At 40.0% G+C, this 19,297-nt stretch overlaps 1 protein-coding gene across 5 annotated transcripts in view; it reads left to right on the top strand.

The window, feature by feature from the left end:
• PRMT8 (protein arginine methyltransferase 8) overlaps nucleotides 1-19,297 on the top strand; it is a 72,179-nt gene that overhangs the window by 26,977 nt on the left and 25,905 nt on the right. For 4 of the 5 annotated variants that reach the window (XM_075762697.1, XM_075762706.1, XM_075762717.1 and 1 more), the window contains 2 exons: nucleotides 8,884-9,069; nucleotides 14,652-14,807. In XM_075762697.1, the coding sequence (XP_075618812.1) occupies nucleotides 8,884-9,069; nucleotides 14,652-14,807 (342 nt within the window). The remainder of the gene's footprint in view (nucleotides 1-8,883; nucleotides 9,070-14,651; nucleotides 14,808-19,297) is intronic. The other variant, XM_075762727.1, reaches the window with a different exon arrangement.

The following is a 19,297-nucleotide window of genomic DNA, read 5'->3' as shown; positions in this document are numbered from 1 at the left end:
AGCACAACATAGCTGAGTGTTACTTGTTGTTGGTATAGCAGTGCTTACGCGATCAGGCCAGATAGGACATTAAAATATCAGTATCAGTGCAAGTAGTAAGCATTTAATGTTAGCAATTGCCACTACCAAATATAGAGGTGACTCTGCAATGAATGCCCAGGAATGAAATTAATACAGTTTATTTTTAGATTCCTTGAGTTTGTGACCAATAGTTTAAAATCAGCTGGAACACCTGATGCATTTTATTACTGCAGAGATGTTTCTTCCCCTTGTGGAACTCCCTGAAAGGCAAATCAGAAATAAAATGACACTGAACTTGGAAAGGCTCTTTATTTCCCAGAGGCTAGAGCCTAATTAAAATGGAAAATTCTACTATCAGCTTTCCTTCTTTGGTCGCTTTCAAAAATAGACAGGCAATAGACATACCTCAAACCTTCCCTCTGAACTACCACAAAAGCTAAGCCTTCAATAGCCCTGTCAGAACAACAGGCTGTTTTCCCTTCTTATATCTGTGCATTTTGATTGCTTTTGTTCTAGAGAGTTTTAGATGTCATGCTGCAAAGAGGAGAGATCTGTCAAAACTACTGAAAACCAGAAATCTCAGAAGGAAAATCTGTTGCAGGAAAACATACAACATAGTGCTTTTTTTTTCTGGATAACTGAATGGAAGAGAAGGAAAGTATACCATGATGATCAGTCAATTTAAGTGCTCTCTGGCCTTTAATGGCTATTTTAGGTGCACTTCAAATTCTTATGGAATACCAATTATATAACATGGCTGGCAGTAACATTCTTAGCTCTCACAGTCGACCTCAATTTTTAATTTTAAATTCCCATAAGAATATCAGAATTTTACCCAATCAACACTGATAGGCTGAGGACCACTCAGGCACCTTCCTGTTTTTCACTACTGTTATGTCTATGTGAATGAAGAATGATGAAATTAAATGAAATTGACACCTTCTTTAGTCAGAAAATGAGAAGCTTAAAACGATATGAAGGTAGGAGGGTTTTTCTTTTTTTCATCATTTGGTTTTATTTGCCTTTTATGAATCCTTAAAAGGGATGAGATGCCCTAGTGGAAAGCAAGAACTTGAAGTGTTTCCATGTCAGACATAGCTGTAAATCTGTATGAGACCAGAAGCTGCAACCTGTGAGAGCTGCTGCTAGCTTTGTGAGGCTGCTGGTTGCAGTTTGTGCTGCTCTGTGATCTACACACCCGAGTCAACTTAGACTGGATTCTGGAACAGGAGAAAGGCTGCTTTAACATTTAACAACCAAAAAGCCCATACTTCTTAGCAAAGCACCAAATTCAGAGGATCTGTATTAGAAAGCATGCTGTTCCTAACCATCCTGATATATGATACCGAGCCAGAAAAAGGCTGGAATGTCTAGCCCTGATGGTCTAACCTTTATTTCTCAGACTGCCAGACTTACTTACAGGTGTCAATCTTGTGTCAAAATAACCAGTGTGCTTGAGTATATCCACCTCTTGCATTCCTGATTACACTGAAGAATGGAAACAAAACAGAACATCTAGCCACAGAACGTCACAGCTTGTCTCCTTCATGAGTTTTAAAATCCTCCTGTATTGATCTACCTTTCAGATTCTGGACTCATGTGACAGAGACTATTACACTGTAACAAATCCATATGCTGTATATTGGAGGGAACAGCATGGTTATATGTGAAGACTCCTTTCCAAATTATTAATTGCAGTAACTTAGTGTCTACCCCGTGAAATGAAGAATCAGTATAGCCATCTGCCAGCCGTACTTCACTTTTATTGTCCACCAGAGGGCAACGGTTCTGAAACATGATTCCCACTGAGCTGAAGCTGTGAAACTGATTTCAATAGAAACAGGTTTGAGACTTCAGCCAGCACTTGAGGAACTCCTCACTGTGCAACCTAGCTCACTCCTCATGAGGCTTAAGGAGTTTCAAACAAACAGATTGGCAACAGAGTCCAATGGTAGTCCATCTGCTCCACACAACAGAGTATAGGTGAAAGCACAAGGCATTTCTCCAGCTGTTCCTTGTAACAGGGATCTTTTTTTATAAATGCTACAGATACTTAACATCACTCCCATCCTCCCATTCTGTCATCTCATTTCCTGCCATTTCAGTCCAATTCTGTTACATGTAGCTTCAAAAGCTTTTCATTTCAGTGTCATGTCCTTGTGTTCTTCTCATAGTGTACATTCTTTAATCTCATAAAAACAAGCTCTGTTCCTATTGTGTGTACAAATCTATAAACCCCAATTTATAACCCACCGGATAATCTACACTAGGCTCTGATTTATCAGTTTATCCTACCATTGCCACCTGTATCTCCTGCATTGTAGAAACATAACTGTCCATGTCTTAGGAAGGGAGTGGAAGGGACCTGTGGAGGCCATCTAGTCCAGCATCCTGCTCAGATAAAAGATAACTGTAAAGCTAGATCAGACTACTAAGGACCTTCTCCAGTTGAGTTTTGCAGTCTACAAGGTTGGAGATGCCACAGACTCTCTAAGCATTTGTTTCAGTGCTTAACCTCTATTAGGGGGAAGAATTATTCCCTTATACTCAACTTGCTTAATTTGTGACCTGTCACTAAGAAGATTCTGGCTTTCCCCCAATAGATAGTCTCCATTAAGAATCTTGACAGTATATAGTAGCCTGGGTCAGATCCACAAAGGTATCACAGTTCCTATCTTGTATTTACATTTAGATATCTAAAATTCTTTTTAACTTTCAAAGAACAAGTAACAGATTTGCAAACTTTTGTGATCTTTGCATTCCTTCTTGCTACTTGGTGTTATTTCTGAGGCAGCCCAATTATGCCAACCATGCCTTTATCATACTGAAAACCTGCTTGCATCTTTGTTGTGGTTTAACCTGGCCTGCAGCTAGAACAACCACATAGCCATTCACTCGCTTCCCCTGCCCCTCCTGCCCCAATAATGGGATGAGGGAGAGAATCAAAAAGAAAAAAAAAAAAAAAGTAAAACTCGTGGGTTGACATAAAGACAGTTTAATAAGACAGAAAAGGATGATGATGATGATGATGATGATAAAATAATATACAAAACAAGTGATGAACACCACAATTTCTCACCTGAAGCTGATGCTGAGCTAGTTCCCAAGCTGCCCTGCCTCCCAGCCAACCCCCAGTTATATACAGAGCATGATATGATATGGTATGGAATATCCCTTTGGCCAGTTTGGGTCAGCTGTCCTGGCTGTGTCCCCTTCCAGCTTCTTGGGCACCCTCCGCCTTCTCATTGGCAGGGCAGTATGAGAAGCTGAAAAGTCATTGACTGCTTGGCAACAACTAAAACAGCAGTGTGTTATCAACATTATTCTTAAATCCAAAACACAGCACTATTCCAGCTGCTAGGAAGAAAATTAACTCTATCCCTGCTGAAACCAGGACAATCTTTTACTTTGATTTTTTGGAGGGTTTGGACACTTAGTATATATAATGAAGTTCCTTGTATGACTGCTCAGCCTCAGTTGTTCTGAACAGAGGCTTTATTCTAAAACAAACAATAAAGCCTCGGATTTCAGAACATGCCTCAGTGTTTTCATAATATTTTTACTATCACCATTACCTTAGGGATAACCTGTAGCAACTGTAATGTAATCTAAGCTATACTGGGCTGTAAAGGACAAGGAATTTCCTGCTGATAATAAATGGACAGATTTGTCTATGACAGATTGATCTGGCATTTCAGACACTCCATGTAGAAAGTTCAGAGCAGTGCTTGACTTTGAAGTGGCTGAAAAAGGAGTAGCTTCAAAGTAAGCAGTTTTAAGAATCAGTTCTCTCTCCTAATTTTCTTACAGTCTGTCTAGATTTGCAGTTTTAGAGTTTAGAGAGATTTGCAGTTGCACTGAACTCATCTGCAATTTAAAATAAACTGAGCCTAATTTTTATCAAGCAGAAAGTAGATTTATAGCTGCTGAGGAACTGGCTGTTTCATCCTGCTTTTGAGAAATACCACAACATAAAGCCTCCACTAAGGAAAACAAAATCCACAACAAAAGGCAAACGTCCTTTACTGGTCTTTGAAGGCCCTACTTCCTGAAGACAGGTACCTAATGCAGACATATACAACATCCTTATTTCCAAGCAGTAATGTCTGCAGCTGAATGTTTGTCTCATCTCATCTCTGTTGGAACCCCTTGATTTTTGGCCATTTTGCACTCCTTGTGAACTTCATGTCCTTAGCATATAAAGGTTTTTCGATGAGTAGGGAAGCTAATGAAACTTGTTTCCTGCATGCTCTTTATCTCCTCATGTCCCAACTTAGTTCTGAGCTCTGCCTAGACTTCTTCCTACATCTTCATTACTGATCATACAGTATGGTTAGTCTGGAGGCTACACATTACACATGTAACACAAGCCAGTTAATAAACCAGAGCAAGTAGAAAGAATGACAACGGAAATCTGGCTGCTTCAATTTCAGTGAATCATCAAATTGGATATCCTTCTACCTAATTTCTGATTTTCAACAAATGTATAGTAATATGAATGTATTTGATATTTCCACTCTTCTTTCAAATTAGACTGGGTTGGACAATCTCAAAAGTTATCAATAGGAGACACAGACAAGATACTGTGGCAGCTTCATTTCCACAGCAAATCAGATTAAAACTTCTCTTCTCAGACAATGGACCAGATTCGTTGCTCAATCCAACGATCACTTAAGATATGCTCCCACAAACCTCAGACAAAGACTTATTTCAAAAGGATACAATATAAAGGAGTCAAGGGAGGTTTTAGCCTGTACCATTGTGTAATGACTTCCAAGCAGCTGTTGAAGAAGTAAGCCTAAATTTTGGCAGGAAGATACAAAATACCTTTTATATTTGGCTATGCCTTCAATCTGCAGCAGGAGTGTTGGAACTGCTGTGGTGACTGCATATCAGCTGACAATATCTTACATGCTAAAGGTGTAGATTATTAAATTTAGAGTAATGAAAATCATGCTAGGCATATTCTATTCTAGTAGTTCTGACACAGAATGCTATCTGGCCCAAGAAATAAGTATAATCAACATTTAGATACAATAAAACCATTTGTTTAAAAAGAAGAGAATGCTGAATTTGAATCATATTAAACTATAATTACATTCTTAATGAGTGTAGTTTCTTAATGAAAGGCTAGGCATTTCCAGATAGAAGATACTGTTAAACTCTTCCATGCCATAAGAATGTCATAAATAACTAAGAATTTGTCAAGGAGAAAACACTGCAGCTTGAGCAACAGTTTTACAAGGATTGGGATTTTAACCTCCAGCTCTTTGTCTCCATAGTAATAACAAGAAATGAACATTGACATTTATTTTTACTCTATGTCCTGGTTCTGGCTAGGATAGAGTTAATTTTCACAAGGAGCCAGGACAGGTGAGCCAAGCTGGCCAGGGGGGCTATTCCATACCATGTGATGTCATGCTCACCATAAAAGGGGGCTAGTCGGGCGGGGCAGGTTCTGCACAGCTCCGGGAAGGTCTGAGTGCTGGCTGGGCATCCGGTAGGTCATCGATCAGTAAATTGTTTTCTGTGGCCAGCGTTCCGGAACTGTGTGTGGCTAGCTGGAATCTGTACTTGTAATAAACATGGTTTATTCAGATAGAATTTGTTAGATTCTTTTCATTGATGTGAAGTTTGCCCACAGCCCAGATGCTTTCCCTTTTCTGGAGTTATTCAAAAGATTAGTTGTTTCTGACAGGAAGGGTAAATATGAGCTAAGCTTGTAAATCATATTAAGGATTCTTTTCAGATCTGGAAAGAATACAGGAAGCTGTCTTTCCTTGATAGCTTTTCTCTTGGAGGAATGTTTTCTCCTAAAGCAGCTATACCATACCCCTGAAAGCTTAGTTGTTTCTAGTTTAGTAAGCACAGACCTGTACACCTGAAGACTTTGTTGTTTCTGATACAAATAATAGGTTTCATTACATTTCTTTATTTTGTAATTGTCTGCTGTGTTTATATGTTTTCCCAGGTATTTGTTGTCACAGGACATGAGTTACTCTTGACTGAAATTGTTCACAGTATCTCTAGCAAATCTATGACAGAGGAACTTCCTGAGCCCCACTCACAAAATTATTCTTGCCATTGTGCCCTTGGCTTGGAGTTTCAGAATAACATACACACAGAAATTATAGCAGTGGGTATTACAGATGCAGCAAAAATTTACATAATTTTAATTTGAAAATTCTGTGTTGTGTTAATATGCCTAAACCAAAAATGAAGCAGCTGATTTAAGATCCCTGTGACAGAGTGCTGCTCTGGCTAAGATCACCATCCCTATTTGGTTTTCTGTTACCCCTTCTGCATGAGGCTATGATACCCATAGCACAGGATGGACAGTGCATGACCTAATGGTATTCACAACCTACCTTTGTCACACAATCACCATCAACACATTTTACCACTGGCTGCTTGGCTACAAACTAAGACAGCTGAGAAGTAGACCTAATAGGCTTCTACTTCTTCTGCTACATGGGATATGTACTCTCTGGCAGAGATGTAGATGGACAGTTGAGAGCAGTAAGTCTTTGGGTATTTCAGATAAACCTGAAAAGTACTGTGAGTCAAAGGTCTAATACTGCCTCAGTAGCTCAATAAAAGTTATCTTTCCACTCCTTGGCTGTAGCAGAATTATGAGATGACAATGTTAATTCCTTCACAGCAAACAAAATCATTCGGACAACTTTCCTAGCCTGAGTTGCTGAATTTAGTTTCATTCTGTACCTTTAGTCACAATAAGCCTTGTTCTCATAACCCTGTCTAGACAAATTCTATGCAGCCAGGAGCAGAAGTGATACTGTCTGAGACCCAGAAAAAGATTCATCTTCAAGGCTAGTCTCTTCTCCTGTAGAAAATACTTTCTATTGTACAGCAAACCACATCTGAATTTGTAGTTTGACAGCAACAGAAATGCTATTACCCCTTGGGTTTCATTTAAAAAAAACCCTGACCGATCTTCTCTCCAGTGGGCAGCTTTTGAGTAATTGCATGTGATATACTATCTTCTATATGGAGACCTTCTTACCTAAGACAGGAACAGAATGAAGAGTTCAGTGACTGTTTTATTTATATATTTTGCTTGTAAAATTATGTGGAGGACAAGATTTAGGAGAAAAGTGTGAGATCTTACAGAGTTCATATTAAATTAAAACAAAATTATGAACTTCTACAGTTTAAGTCTTTGTAATTCAGCAGACAAATACAGAAAGGACTATAGGGCAAGGTAACTCCAAAAATTTAATAGTGTGACACCAGTAGAGAAAAATGTTAGGATATAACCTCCAGTATGTAATTAAAAGTGTCAGGATTAAATTTGGAAGGGTTGCATATTACAAGCCACACCTTGTCAGAATGAGCTGTCAAGGTGTTGCTTGCAATGAACAAGAAATGAAATAGTCTCTTAAGAGAAATAACTGCAGGTGGACATTTTAAAACTAGACAGGACAGAAATACAAATACCAATTGGGAACATTTGTATTCTGGGTGGGAGGTGAAGTGGGTGAGGTGATAAAGTCAAAAACATCAGAAATAGAAAAGACCTATAAATAAAGCCCTTCTGGACCTTTGGGGATGAAAGGTGTTAGAGGAACATAAACCACTAGTATTCATTTTTCACAGATCGAACAAAGAAACCATCAAAAAATGGTTTAATTTTTCAAATGAACAAGGGAAAAATGTGTTTGTTTTGGGTTTTTTTTAGTATAGAAGTAAACTGAACTAGGCTGATGCTACTTGTACTCAGAGAGAGTACAAGGGATTGATGTCTTGTAGTATCAAGCTATTGAAGACAGAGTGAACTGTATGAAAGTATCTAGAAGAGGCTCAGGCAAATCTGGTGCCCAGTGGGAAACTACTAAGTCTTAAAATAAAAAAATAAAAAAAAAGGTACAAGAAGAGGTGACGTATTTTAAGTACGATCAACCTTAATGTATTAAGTTGTTGACCCACAACTTGCAGATGACTTTGTGCACATGTAAAGCTGTAGCATCTTGTTCACTCTTTCTCAGTTTTCAGCATTTACTTCATGTTATAGCTGTAGAGGTACTTATGGGCCAGACTGTGGCCTGTGTCTCATGTTTGTGTCTTCTGTCTTCTAGATGCTACAGGTATCAAATCTGAGTCAAGGGGCTGTAAGCATTCTGGCTTTATTGAAATTTGGTGTTGGAGAGGCAAAACATAAGGAAAAATGAAGTGCAGTAGGCCAGGGAGTTACACATAACTTCTGTATCTCTCAACAACAGGAAACTAAATTAAGGGATCACATATCCCACACAGGTCCCTACAGTGCTTTGTGGATGTGCTGAGAGTCTTTCAGATAATGTCAGGGACTTTCAGATATTGTGAGCATTCTCAACTTACCTCATCAACACATCCAGATACATTACCTGACAATTAAGAATCAATTGTTAATCCTGTCCTTCTTGTTGGTAACACTGTGTTCAAAACCCTTTAATTATGAGCTCTTCTTTGCAGGGGAACTATTTATTTATTACAGCTTACCTCTTATGAAGTTGTGGCAGTTTAACAGAAAAAGACACTGAAGAAGAAAACCTAGCTCTTAACTGCCTTGTGTCAATGTTTGGAGTCACCCACTTCAGCCAACACCAATAATTTGCCATTACTTTGCATTGATGTAGGTATCTGCAGAGGAACATTGAGGAAAAAGTCATTAAGGAAATTTTCCAAGACAGAGCAAGTAAGTTAGAGCCAGGAACAGAAGGCAGCCTAAATATCACTTATGATACTCTGGGTGTCTTTGGTCTTACAATCTTTTGGCTAGTTACAATAATATCACTATACTGTACATAGAGAGAAATGTTTTCTTTTAATGATGCTTCTTAACAATATTCCGCGTTCTCCTAGGCTTGCCCCATCCCATCCCAGCCACCCCAGGCTACTGTTGTTCCAAAGCCAGTTCAATCTGTCATACATGTCCCATTGCAACCAAGCTGCCCGGGCCGAGGCAAGATGGCAAAGCTCATAAATCCAGAAGAGATGACATCCAGGGATTATTACTTTGATTCCTATGCTCACTTTGGAATTCATGAGGTAATATTTATTTTTATTTCAGCAAGTATTTAATAATGATAATGATTATGATGATGATGATAATAATAATAATAATAAAGTTTTCTTTGATTTATTAGCTATTTATCCCTCTCCCACTTGCTCATGATTGATTGCATTCCATTGCTTTTCCTCAGAAGATTGTATAATCTGGTTAAGTGCCAAAGATATTACCCGCTTCTCTAGAGACCTGTACTCAAAACCTGTGTCTCAGATCCTTGTGTATGAGTTCTCCACAGAACTTATATTAGCTATCCATACAGCAGTGATCTTCATTTGAGTGCATCAATTTAGTGCATTTATGAGGGTTGCAAACTAACCCAACAACAAACCTTATTGCTAAGTTAGGTCTTTTGTTCTCTTGTATATTTGAGCCCAGATGCCAGCAGAGCAGTTTCTCAAATGACATGGGAAGCCAAGTAATTTCTTGACTCCTGGCATGTTACTTGAACACACAGGCTGCATTAAAGAGAACATATAGCCCAATAGCCTCCAGTAAATACATTCCTGGAAAGAATTCAAAATCCAGTGGACCATATTTACCATGAAAAAGTTGACTGTAGACCAGTTCTAAAGAAGACATTAATGTCTTATATTTATGTGGCCGAAGAGGATGATATCTTAAAAACTAGGATGCAAAATGGCCAAACATTGTGAAATCAGTGTCACTTTTCACAAACCACATAACAAACAGTATCTATTTCCATTACTCTAGTAACTGTTTGTGGGGTGTATACATAAACAGAAGATTTCTATCTGCCAATTATATCTTGCCAGTGTTGCATTCAGAAATTCAATCCAAGAATGGAGGAATATAGAGGAACAATTGAGTGGGAAGGAGACCTAAGAGAAATATTGAAGATACATCAGAGATCTCGAATCAGATTGAGCTCCTGATGGAAGGATGCAGCTCTGTAGGTCTCAGGGAGTGCAGGGAATATCTGGGACCTCTTGCTGAGGCTGGGAAGTGAGAGGTTGCCTCCTTGCCTGCAGGAGATGTGTACTGGTAGAGTATCTGTGTCAACAAGTAAAGGAGCTGCTACAGGAGGTTGGCAAACTTTGCAGCATCAGGGACATGAGGAAGAGACTGACTGGATCTTCGCCAAGATCCTGAAGCAACAAGAGCCTAAATCCACAACTGTACTGAAAGAAGGGGCAGTCAGAACCTGTATTTATCTGGTTTAGAAGTGGTGACTCCTCTGATGAAGACTGGAAACTTGTGCCTTCTGGCAACAGGAGGAAGGCTTCTGATCCACCTGCAGATCTCTAGCTACAGAAAAGTTTCAGTGCCTTCATTGTAGATGAGGGGCAGGAAGTTCTGTCCAATGAAGCATCAGAACCAATTGGCCCTGAGCCACGTGGAAGCACTGGGAGGTAGTGGCAAGTGATAGTAGTGGAAGGCTCTCTCCTACGGGGGACAGAGGCCCCCATCTGGTAACCTGACCTGCTGTCTAGGCATTTAGATCAGGGACACTGTGGAGAGGCTGCTGGCATTTGTCCGGCCTTTAGACCAGCCTTGGATTATTACTGCTACTCTTCTGCATGAGCACCAGTGAGACCTGGAGTATATCAAGTGTGACTACTAGGATGATAATCAGCTGCAAGGTGTGCCAGGTTGTTCTTTGCTTTGATTCTAACAGTGCAAATAAGGACTTAAGAAGTGTTCCTGTAGGTCCACAGCTGGTGTCAATGACAAGTTTTCAGCTCTTATGTCTGTGGGACCCTCTTTGAGGATTGAGGTCTGCTAGAAAGAGATGGAATCCACCTGTCAAACCAGGCCAAAAGTGTATTTGCCAACAGGTTGGCTAACCTGGTGAAGAGAACTTTAAGCTAAGAAAGATAGGGGAAAGAAATGATGACCCACAGTCACATAGGCAAGTGGTAGACTGAGTTGGTAAGCAAAAGATGCAGGGTGGTGTGGACAAGACCTCATAGTCAGTAAATAGAACAGAGTGGAAGAGGCTCACCCAAAGTGTAAGCACACAAAAAAGCAAGTACCAAGAGGCAGCCTTATGGAGGAAGATCTTGCACCTTTTCTGGAAAATCAACATGAAAGCCTTTCTGAAGTGCTTGTACACTAATACATGCAGCCTGGGAAATGAACAGGAGGAATTAGGGGTCAGTGTACAGTTGCATGGCTACAGTCTCACAAGGATCAAAGAGATGCTGTGATATTGTTCACATGACTGGAATGCCACAATAGCTGGATACAGGCTCTTTAGGAAGGACAGACTGGGAAGGTGAGAAAGGAGACAGAGCAGCTGAATGTATGCAATCATGTCCTCTATGGGACAGATGATGTTCCAGCTGAGAACTTATGCATCAGGATTAAATGGGAGACCAACATGGTTGACGTTGTTGTAGGTGTCTGCTACAGATCACCTAATCAGAAGTAGATGAGGTCTTCTTGAGACAACTGAAAGAAGGCTCATGTCTGCATGAGACGTACATCTGATTTATGGTCCATGGGAGACTTTAATCACCCCAACATCTGCTGAAGGGCAACAGACACTTGATGATAATCTAGACACAGATGACCTGAATTGGGGGGGGGGGTGGTGCGGTGTGGTGTGGTGTGGTGTGGTGTGGTGTGGTGTGGTGTGGTGTGGTGTGGTGTGTGTGTCTGCTGGTCCTGATACTTACTAAAAAGAATGAACCAGCTGGGGATGTGATGGTCAGGACAGGCTTGGCTGCAGTGACCATGAGATGGTGAAGTTTAGAATCCTGAGAGCACAGATGCTTTCTTAGGATCCATGCTGTTTGTCTTGACAACCCTGGGTTTCAGGAGAGCATCTTCATCCTTTTCAGGGATCTACTTGAAAAAATCTCATGGGAGATGGTCTTGTAGAGAAGAGGAGTCCAGGAAAATTGGTTGATTTTTAAGGCTCACCTCCTCCAAGAACGGCTCATTTCAACATGCAGAAAGTCAAGCAACAGTGGCAGGAGACCTGCATGAATGAACAAGAAGCTCTTCACAAAATTCAAACCAAAAAAAGAAGCATACAAGAGGCAGAAGGGTCAAGCGACTCAGAAGTAATTTCAGGGCCAGGGTTAGGAAAGCTAAATTGCATCTGGACATGAATCTGGCAAAGGATGGGAAGGGTAACAAAGCAGGGCTTCTCTAGGTATATTAACAGCAAAATTAAAACTAGGGAAAAGGTAGGACAATTGCTGAATGAGGCAAGGTACCAGGTGACAAAGGATATGGAAAATTGCTTCTTCGGTTCTGGTTTTACTGTTTAGACTTGCCTTCAGGAATCCCAGGTCCCTAAGATGAGTGGTGAAGCCTGGAGCGAGGAAGACTTACCCTCAACAGAGAAGGATCACTTAAACAAATCAGACATACATAAGTCTATGGGCCCTGATGGGCTGTCTCCACTAGGGCTGAAGGAGCTGGTTGGTGTCATGGGAACAAACTTAATTGGAAAAAAATATTCTTTACTAGAGATTGGTAAAATGCAGGCTATGGAGCCTCTATCCTTGTACATATTTAAAACCTGATTATGTCATTTTTGCCTCTTGTACTTTAATTGGTTACCACTGAGAAGAATCTGTCTCTGCTTTCTTTCCTCCCCCACTCAACAGATAATTATACACATTGATAGGACTCCCCTGAACCTTCTTTTCTCCAGGCTGAACAATCCTAGCTCTCTCAATCTCTTATCACATGTCAGATGCTCCAATCTCTTAATCAGCTTCATGGGTCTTCACTGGATCTAGTCCAACATCTCTTGTCCTGGGAAACCCAGAACTGGACACAGGACTCCAGATGTGGTCTCACCAGTGATGAACTACCTTCCTTGACCTGCTGGTGAAGCTTTTTTTAGTGCAGCCCAGAATGCTGCAAGGGCATATTGCTGGCTCATGTTCAAATTGCTATCCACCAGGTTCCTAAGGTCGATTTTGGCAAACGCTGCTTTCCAGACAGCCAATACTAGAGCATGAGGTTATTCCTTCCTATGTGCAGGACTTTGCATTTCCCTTTGACTTTCTTGAGATTACGATCAGTTCTGTTTTCAGCTTGTTGAGGTCTCTGATTTGCAGCACGACCATCTGGTGAATCAACCACTCCTCCCAGTTTTCTATCTATTGCGAACTTGCTGAGACTGCACTCTGTCCCATCATCCAGGTTATTGAAGGTATCCAACAGTATTGTCACCAGTATTGACTCCTAGGGAGGACACCACTATAGTGATTGGCCTCTAGATGGACTTTGTGCTGCCAATCACAACAGTTTGAGAGCAGCAGTTCAGTCAGTTTTCAGTACACTTCACTGTTCGTATTTCACCAGTTTTTCAGAGACAATGTTGTGGGAATCAGTGTTGAAAGTCTTGCTAAAATCAAGATAAATAAACATTCACTCCTCTTCCCTCATCCATAGAGACTGTTATTTCACCATAGAAGGCTATCAGGTGGTCAGTCATCTCCAAATCCATGCTGAACACTCCCAATCACCTTCTTTTCCTTAATACGTTTGGAAACAGTTTCTATGACAGTGTGCTCCATCACCTTTCCAGTGTTGTTGGACTGTTCCTCTGCCTCTTTCTTTGCGTGATACCAAACCATGCTTTATGATGATAAAAATAGCCTTTTATTCATCTACAGTTATTGAATATATAGTTTCCTGCCAAGTCAGGTAAGTGAGAAACTGATATATGTAACAATCCAGTGCACTAGTGCTTCAGACTGCTGGGCAGTGAGCTGATTCTTTTTATCCTGAAATCAAAAACTCATTTGTCTACTTGCTTAAACTATGAAATGATGATAGTAGAACAACAAAAAGTTCACCCTTCTCGACCTAACAGAAGCATTTTGAGAAAATTAAAGTGTGTATTGAATGGCCTACACTTCTCTTAAAAATGTCTTGGATCTTCACCTCAATGCTCTTTATTGGTATAGTTCGACTGATATATGCACACCTGAAAGCAAGGTGTCAATGGAATGAAATGCATGTTCTGCTGCTATCAAAGAAGCAAAAATCATCACCTAACAATTAGAACTTAAAATAGTGAGATAGTAGTCTAGAATATACATTAATATCTTCTAGAAATTGGTCGTGTAAATGAGTCAAAAGAAGAGCAGTAAGGGAATACCATACAGCACAGTATCTCAATATCTGCTATGGACTTCTTGCATCACTTTGGGCAAGACTATCAAGACTTGCTGTCTTAAATTGTTTATGGAATGATTTCTTTTGTATTCAAAGAGGAACCTCAGAAAGTCCCTCTGCTGAGGTTCTAGGTTGTGCATGTTTTAGGAGAAAAGGAAAGCTTGGATTTATGTATAGCTTCTGTCTATATCCAAAGCAGTGGTGTGGTTAGATTACATTCTGGTTATCAATTGTAACAGTGAAGAAATATTTAGAGAAATAAAATTGTACAAAGGACATTATGCTGCTTCTCAATAATCCAATTCTAAGTAGCTACCATTTTACAGTTGCTTTGATATGTGCACCCCTAAGTACTTGAAAAACTATTTGGGTTGTTTGTTAATAATGCTTAAATTTTAATAAAGGAATTAATTCAGCACTTCAAATAATAACACAATGTCTTTTTTTATCACAGGAAATGTTAAAGGATGAAGTGCGCACATTAACCTATAGAAACTCAATGTATCACAATAAACATGTTTTTAAAGATAAGATTGTCCTTGATGTTGGAAGTGGCACGGGAATCCTCTCCATGTTTGCTGCAAAGGCAGGAGCCAAGAAGGTATATGGGGTAAGAAGACTTTCTCTCATATTTTGAGCTTGTTTGTGCATTTTGCATGAGAATTTGGCTTTGTGATTTATCTTTTCTTACTTGTCTTGGTTTGAAATTCTTCTCTCCAAGCTCTTGTATGTCTTGATATACAGTGACTTCAGTGGAGTTCTATTGCTTTCTATACCCTGCCTTTTCCAAACTGAGATATAATGTATTTTCTTGTATGGAATCTTTGGTGATCTGGTACATAGCCATGTTTCTTCTTGGCTGCAAAAAATGTTAAAGGGACTCACTCCTACTCAGAGGGGTCAAAAGAACTATCTTGCTTTTTTAAATTCTTGTTCTGCAACTTTGTAGTCTTGGAAACAAATTTCTTTACACTTTTCCCTGTACATTACAACTGAGCAAATCATGCAAGAAAGCATGTGCATGTTTTCTGTGCCAACAATAATGCTTTTCAGAGGCAGAAGGGAATGATTACTTTAAATATATTGAACTTTAGGAGCATGAATGTGCAGTTCTCTGCAGAGAAGAAATTAGAGCATAGATTTGCTACCTAAGTATGTTCAGAGTTATTTATACTGACTCTAAAATGACAAATACAATTTCTTTTTGCTTTGGATTTCCATTTGCCCTGCAGGCACAACACAACTTAGAAAAGGGGAACTAGATTCTATTTCTCTGTGTACTTCTTTGATAAAATTGTTCACTAAAACTTCGTTGGCTACATCTGTGCATTTGAAGACACTGATGTCACTGAGTATCTAAACTGTGTGTCTTTATTACTAGTAATGATACATGAAATGCAAGGACTCCTGTTCAATTCTCAGGCTTATATTTTCAAAATCCAATGTTAATTCTAAGTGCCTTATCTGAGTATCAGACTAGAGCATGGAAGTACAGATAGCTGAAATCAGAAGGTACTGGCAAAATTTTTGGAGTTTAAGCATGAGACTTAATATACAGAATTGGCAGATAAAATGTATTTTTTGTAAACCAAGTACACAATTTCTTATCTCAAAGCCTCAGGGAGAATAAACCTGTAGCCTTCTCTGATTCAGGAATGCAGGTCTCGCGCAAGGACGTTGCAGTACTGTAAAAGTAAAGCATATGCAAAATGATGATGCTGTGCTCCCACCTTCCTATGTCCCAGATACCTGGCCATATGGTCTTCCACCCTCCCTTGTGCTGGCACTGGTGCTTATCTGATTCTACAGTGAGCCAGCTCACTGGCAGAAAATTCACCCAGTGAAAGGAAAGTAAATACTTTTCAACAGGTTTACAGGTTTGTTGTTGTTGAGTTGCTGGTTGGTTTTTTTTTTTGCTTTAGGCTTCTTTACAGTTCAGGCTGTACATCAGGCATTTATAAAGCTTGATGTCACAACAGTATCAGCTCACCCATGGACTTTTCAGCACTGAAGCTGTGACGTGTGCTATCCAGGAAACTTTGCTCTCAAGGAAAGAGAAATTTTCACTTAGGTGTGAAACTCCTCTGCACCACCTTAAGAGTTTCAGCCCTCTTGTCACATCAGCTACATCACCACAAACACTGTTACACAGCAAGCTGCAGCACTGTATTTGTGTTGGAAAGACAGGTATTTCAGAGATCTGATAGTGGCAATCTTATAGTCAAATTCAGACTTTATGCTCCTATTGGCAAAGAGTGCCAACGGAAACTGTGAGTGTTCCTTTTAAAAAGCAAACATTTGCCATGAGTTATTACATACAGCTGAGATGTTCCAGTTTCTTCTCTACAGTAAGATGTGATTTTTTTTTTCAAATAGCATGATGTGGGAACTGTTGACAAACACAGTGTGTTGGTTTTCTGACTACAGTGCCCCTGAAATCACTCTCCTCTTTTGAACTCTTTCCCTTCTTTAGGTTCAAATTCATCCACTACCCTGTCTGGTTCTTCTTATGCCCTCTTACTCACTGTTGGAACTTATTCCTTGCCAGTACCTCAGCCAACTGCTAGAATCATCTCTGGGTGTTCAAGAGGTGTAAATCATAGAATCATTGACTCACAGATTTACTTTAGGAGACCTCTGGAAGTATTTATTCCAACCTCCTGCTCAAAGCAGACTTAAGTTTAAAGCTATATCAGGTTGATCAAGGCCTTGTCCAATCCAATTTGGAAAATCTCCAAGTATGAAGATTCTAAATCCTCTCCCAGCACCTATTCCAGTGCTACAATCAGCAGGATTGCTGAAGCTCCTGATTGCTGCCTTTTGTCCTGTCACTGTGCACTTCAGAGAATAGTTTGACTTGATTCTGCAAGCCCTTTTTGCATAGGTGAAGATAGCTGTTGGACTGGGGGGATCTCTTCTACAAGCTGAACAGAACCAGCCCCCTCAGTTTTTCCTCCTTCTTCATGTGCTCTGACCCCTAACCATCGTGGGAGGATAACAGTAGATTGTGCAATGACGTTCATCTAACTGGGGAGCTGTTGTAAGACATACAGAGATAGGATTGGCACATGGTTGTTGGTGTTTGGGAGGGGTGAGTGAGGGACAGAACAATACATTCAATTAACTCTTGAAACGTTGGTTCATCTGCTGCATTTAGTTATACAAAATTCAGGACAATCACTGCAGTAGAACTATCTGAATTCTATGGTATTTTCACACAAACAAGACAGGTAAGGAGTTAACAGACATAAAATGAAAGTGCATGTCAGATGTTAACTGGTTTGGATAAAAAGGTGGTGATGAGGACACAGCCAGGAGAAAAGGAAATCTGGGAATGTGGTGACTTCCAGAAAAAGACCCCAGTAATAGAGGAGTCATTTGCAATTTCATTACATTGAAGACTGAGAAGAGATGAATAGACACACAGAGAACTAGATACAGCTGAAGAAACTAAAGGGTCCATACCAGGACCACTACTACTTGATAGATTCATTAAGATAGATAGTAGGATTGAGTTCACCCTCAGCAAATTTGCAGATGACACAAAGGTGAGTGGTGCAGTTGATATACTTGAGGGAAAAGATGCCATCCAGAGGGACTTTGACAGGCTTGAGAAGTGGACAAGTGTGAACCTCATGATGTTTCATAAGGCCAAGTGCAAGGTCCTGCGCTTGAATCAGGGCAATCATCGCTATCAATACACGCTAGGGGATGAATGGATTGAGAGCAGCCCTGCAGATAAGGACTTGGGGATACTGTTGGGTGAAAAATTGGACATAAGCCAGCAATGTGTGCTTGCAGCCCATAAAGCCATTTGTATATAGAGCTAAGGAAGAAACATGGCCAGCAGGATAAGAAAGATGATACTCTTCCTCTACTCTGCTCTGGTGAGACCCCACCTGGAGTACTGTGTCCAGCTCTGGATTCCCCAGTACAAGAAAGACATCGACCTGTTGGAGTGAGTCCAGAGGAGGGCCACGAAGCTGATCAGAGGGCTGGAGCACCTCTCCTATGAAGACAGGCTGAGAGAGTTGGGGTTGTTCAGCCTGGAGGAGAGAAAGCTCTGCCAGGAGAGAAAGCTCTGGGGACACCTTATTGCAGCCTTTCTGTACCTAAAAGGGGCTTATAAGAAAGGTGGAGAAAGACTTTTTTAACAGGTCCTATAGACAAGGAGCAAAGTTTTAAACTGAAAGAGGGTAGATTTAGATTAGATATAATGAAGAAATCCTTTACAGTGAGGGTGGTGAGAACCTGGAACCAGAGAAGTTGTGGATGCCCCGTCATTAGAAGTTTTCAAGGTCAGGTTGGATGAGGATTTGAGCAACCTGATCTAGTGAAAGATGTCCCTGCCCATAGCAGGGCAGTTGGACCAAACACGCTTTGAAGGTCCCTTCCAATCCAAACTATTCTATGACTGTAAACTGAGCCACAGATGTATTTTATTGGAACACACAGTTTTCATAAAATCCAAATGCTTTGTAAAATTGGACAGATTTGAGCAGATCACTGACTTGAAAGAGAACTGGGGAAAAACCTGACAACCCTGAATTTTTTTCCTATTTCTTCACCTACAGAATTCAGTATTTTCTTTTTCAGAAACAAGTTGCTTTTTGAAATAAAATTGTACTACAGTGTAGAGTTCAAGTCAAATTAGAGATTAACAGCTTTAGCCACCCTAAAGGAAATTTATTTCCTGAAATATGTCTTCCTTCCCGGAACATTTGAGTGTTGTGTTATTATTTTGCTTCTTTGAGAATGAAGCTGACTTTTGGAAACTTGTAGTCATTCATGAAATAATAGAAATTTTTATGCAAAGGCATCTTTTTAGAAAGGTTGGAAAGCCACATCCAAACATCTATATACCCATGCTTTATTTAAAAATCCAAAAGAAGCAGAAATAATGGGCAATGGAATTGAAAATGCCAGACATATGTGAATACAGACAGGAAAACTGAGTATGCTATAATGGCTGTAATTATAGACAAGTCATATAGTCTATACAGTTTACAGTAAGGGAAGAAGCAGCTGGATGGAGAAGAAGGACACAGTTCTCCCCAAGGGATTTCTTTCTTTGATTCTCTGGACTGGCACTCTGGTGTT

This window comes from Balearica regulorum, chromosome 1 (genome assembly GCF_011004875.1).
Source record: "Balearica regulorum gibbericeps isolate bBalReg1 chromosome 1, bBalReg1.pri, whole genome shotgun sequence".
NCBI lineage: Eukaryota > Metazoa > Chordata > Aves > Gruiformes > Gruidae > Balearica > Balearica regulorum.
The sequence above is the reverse complement of the archived record's forward strand: the minus strand, read 5'-3'. Positions and strand labels throughout refer to the sequence as shown.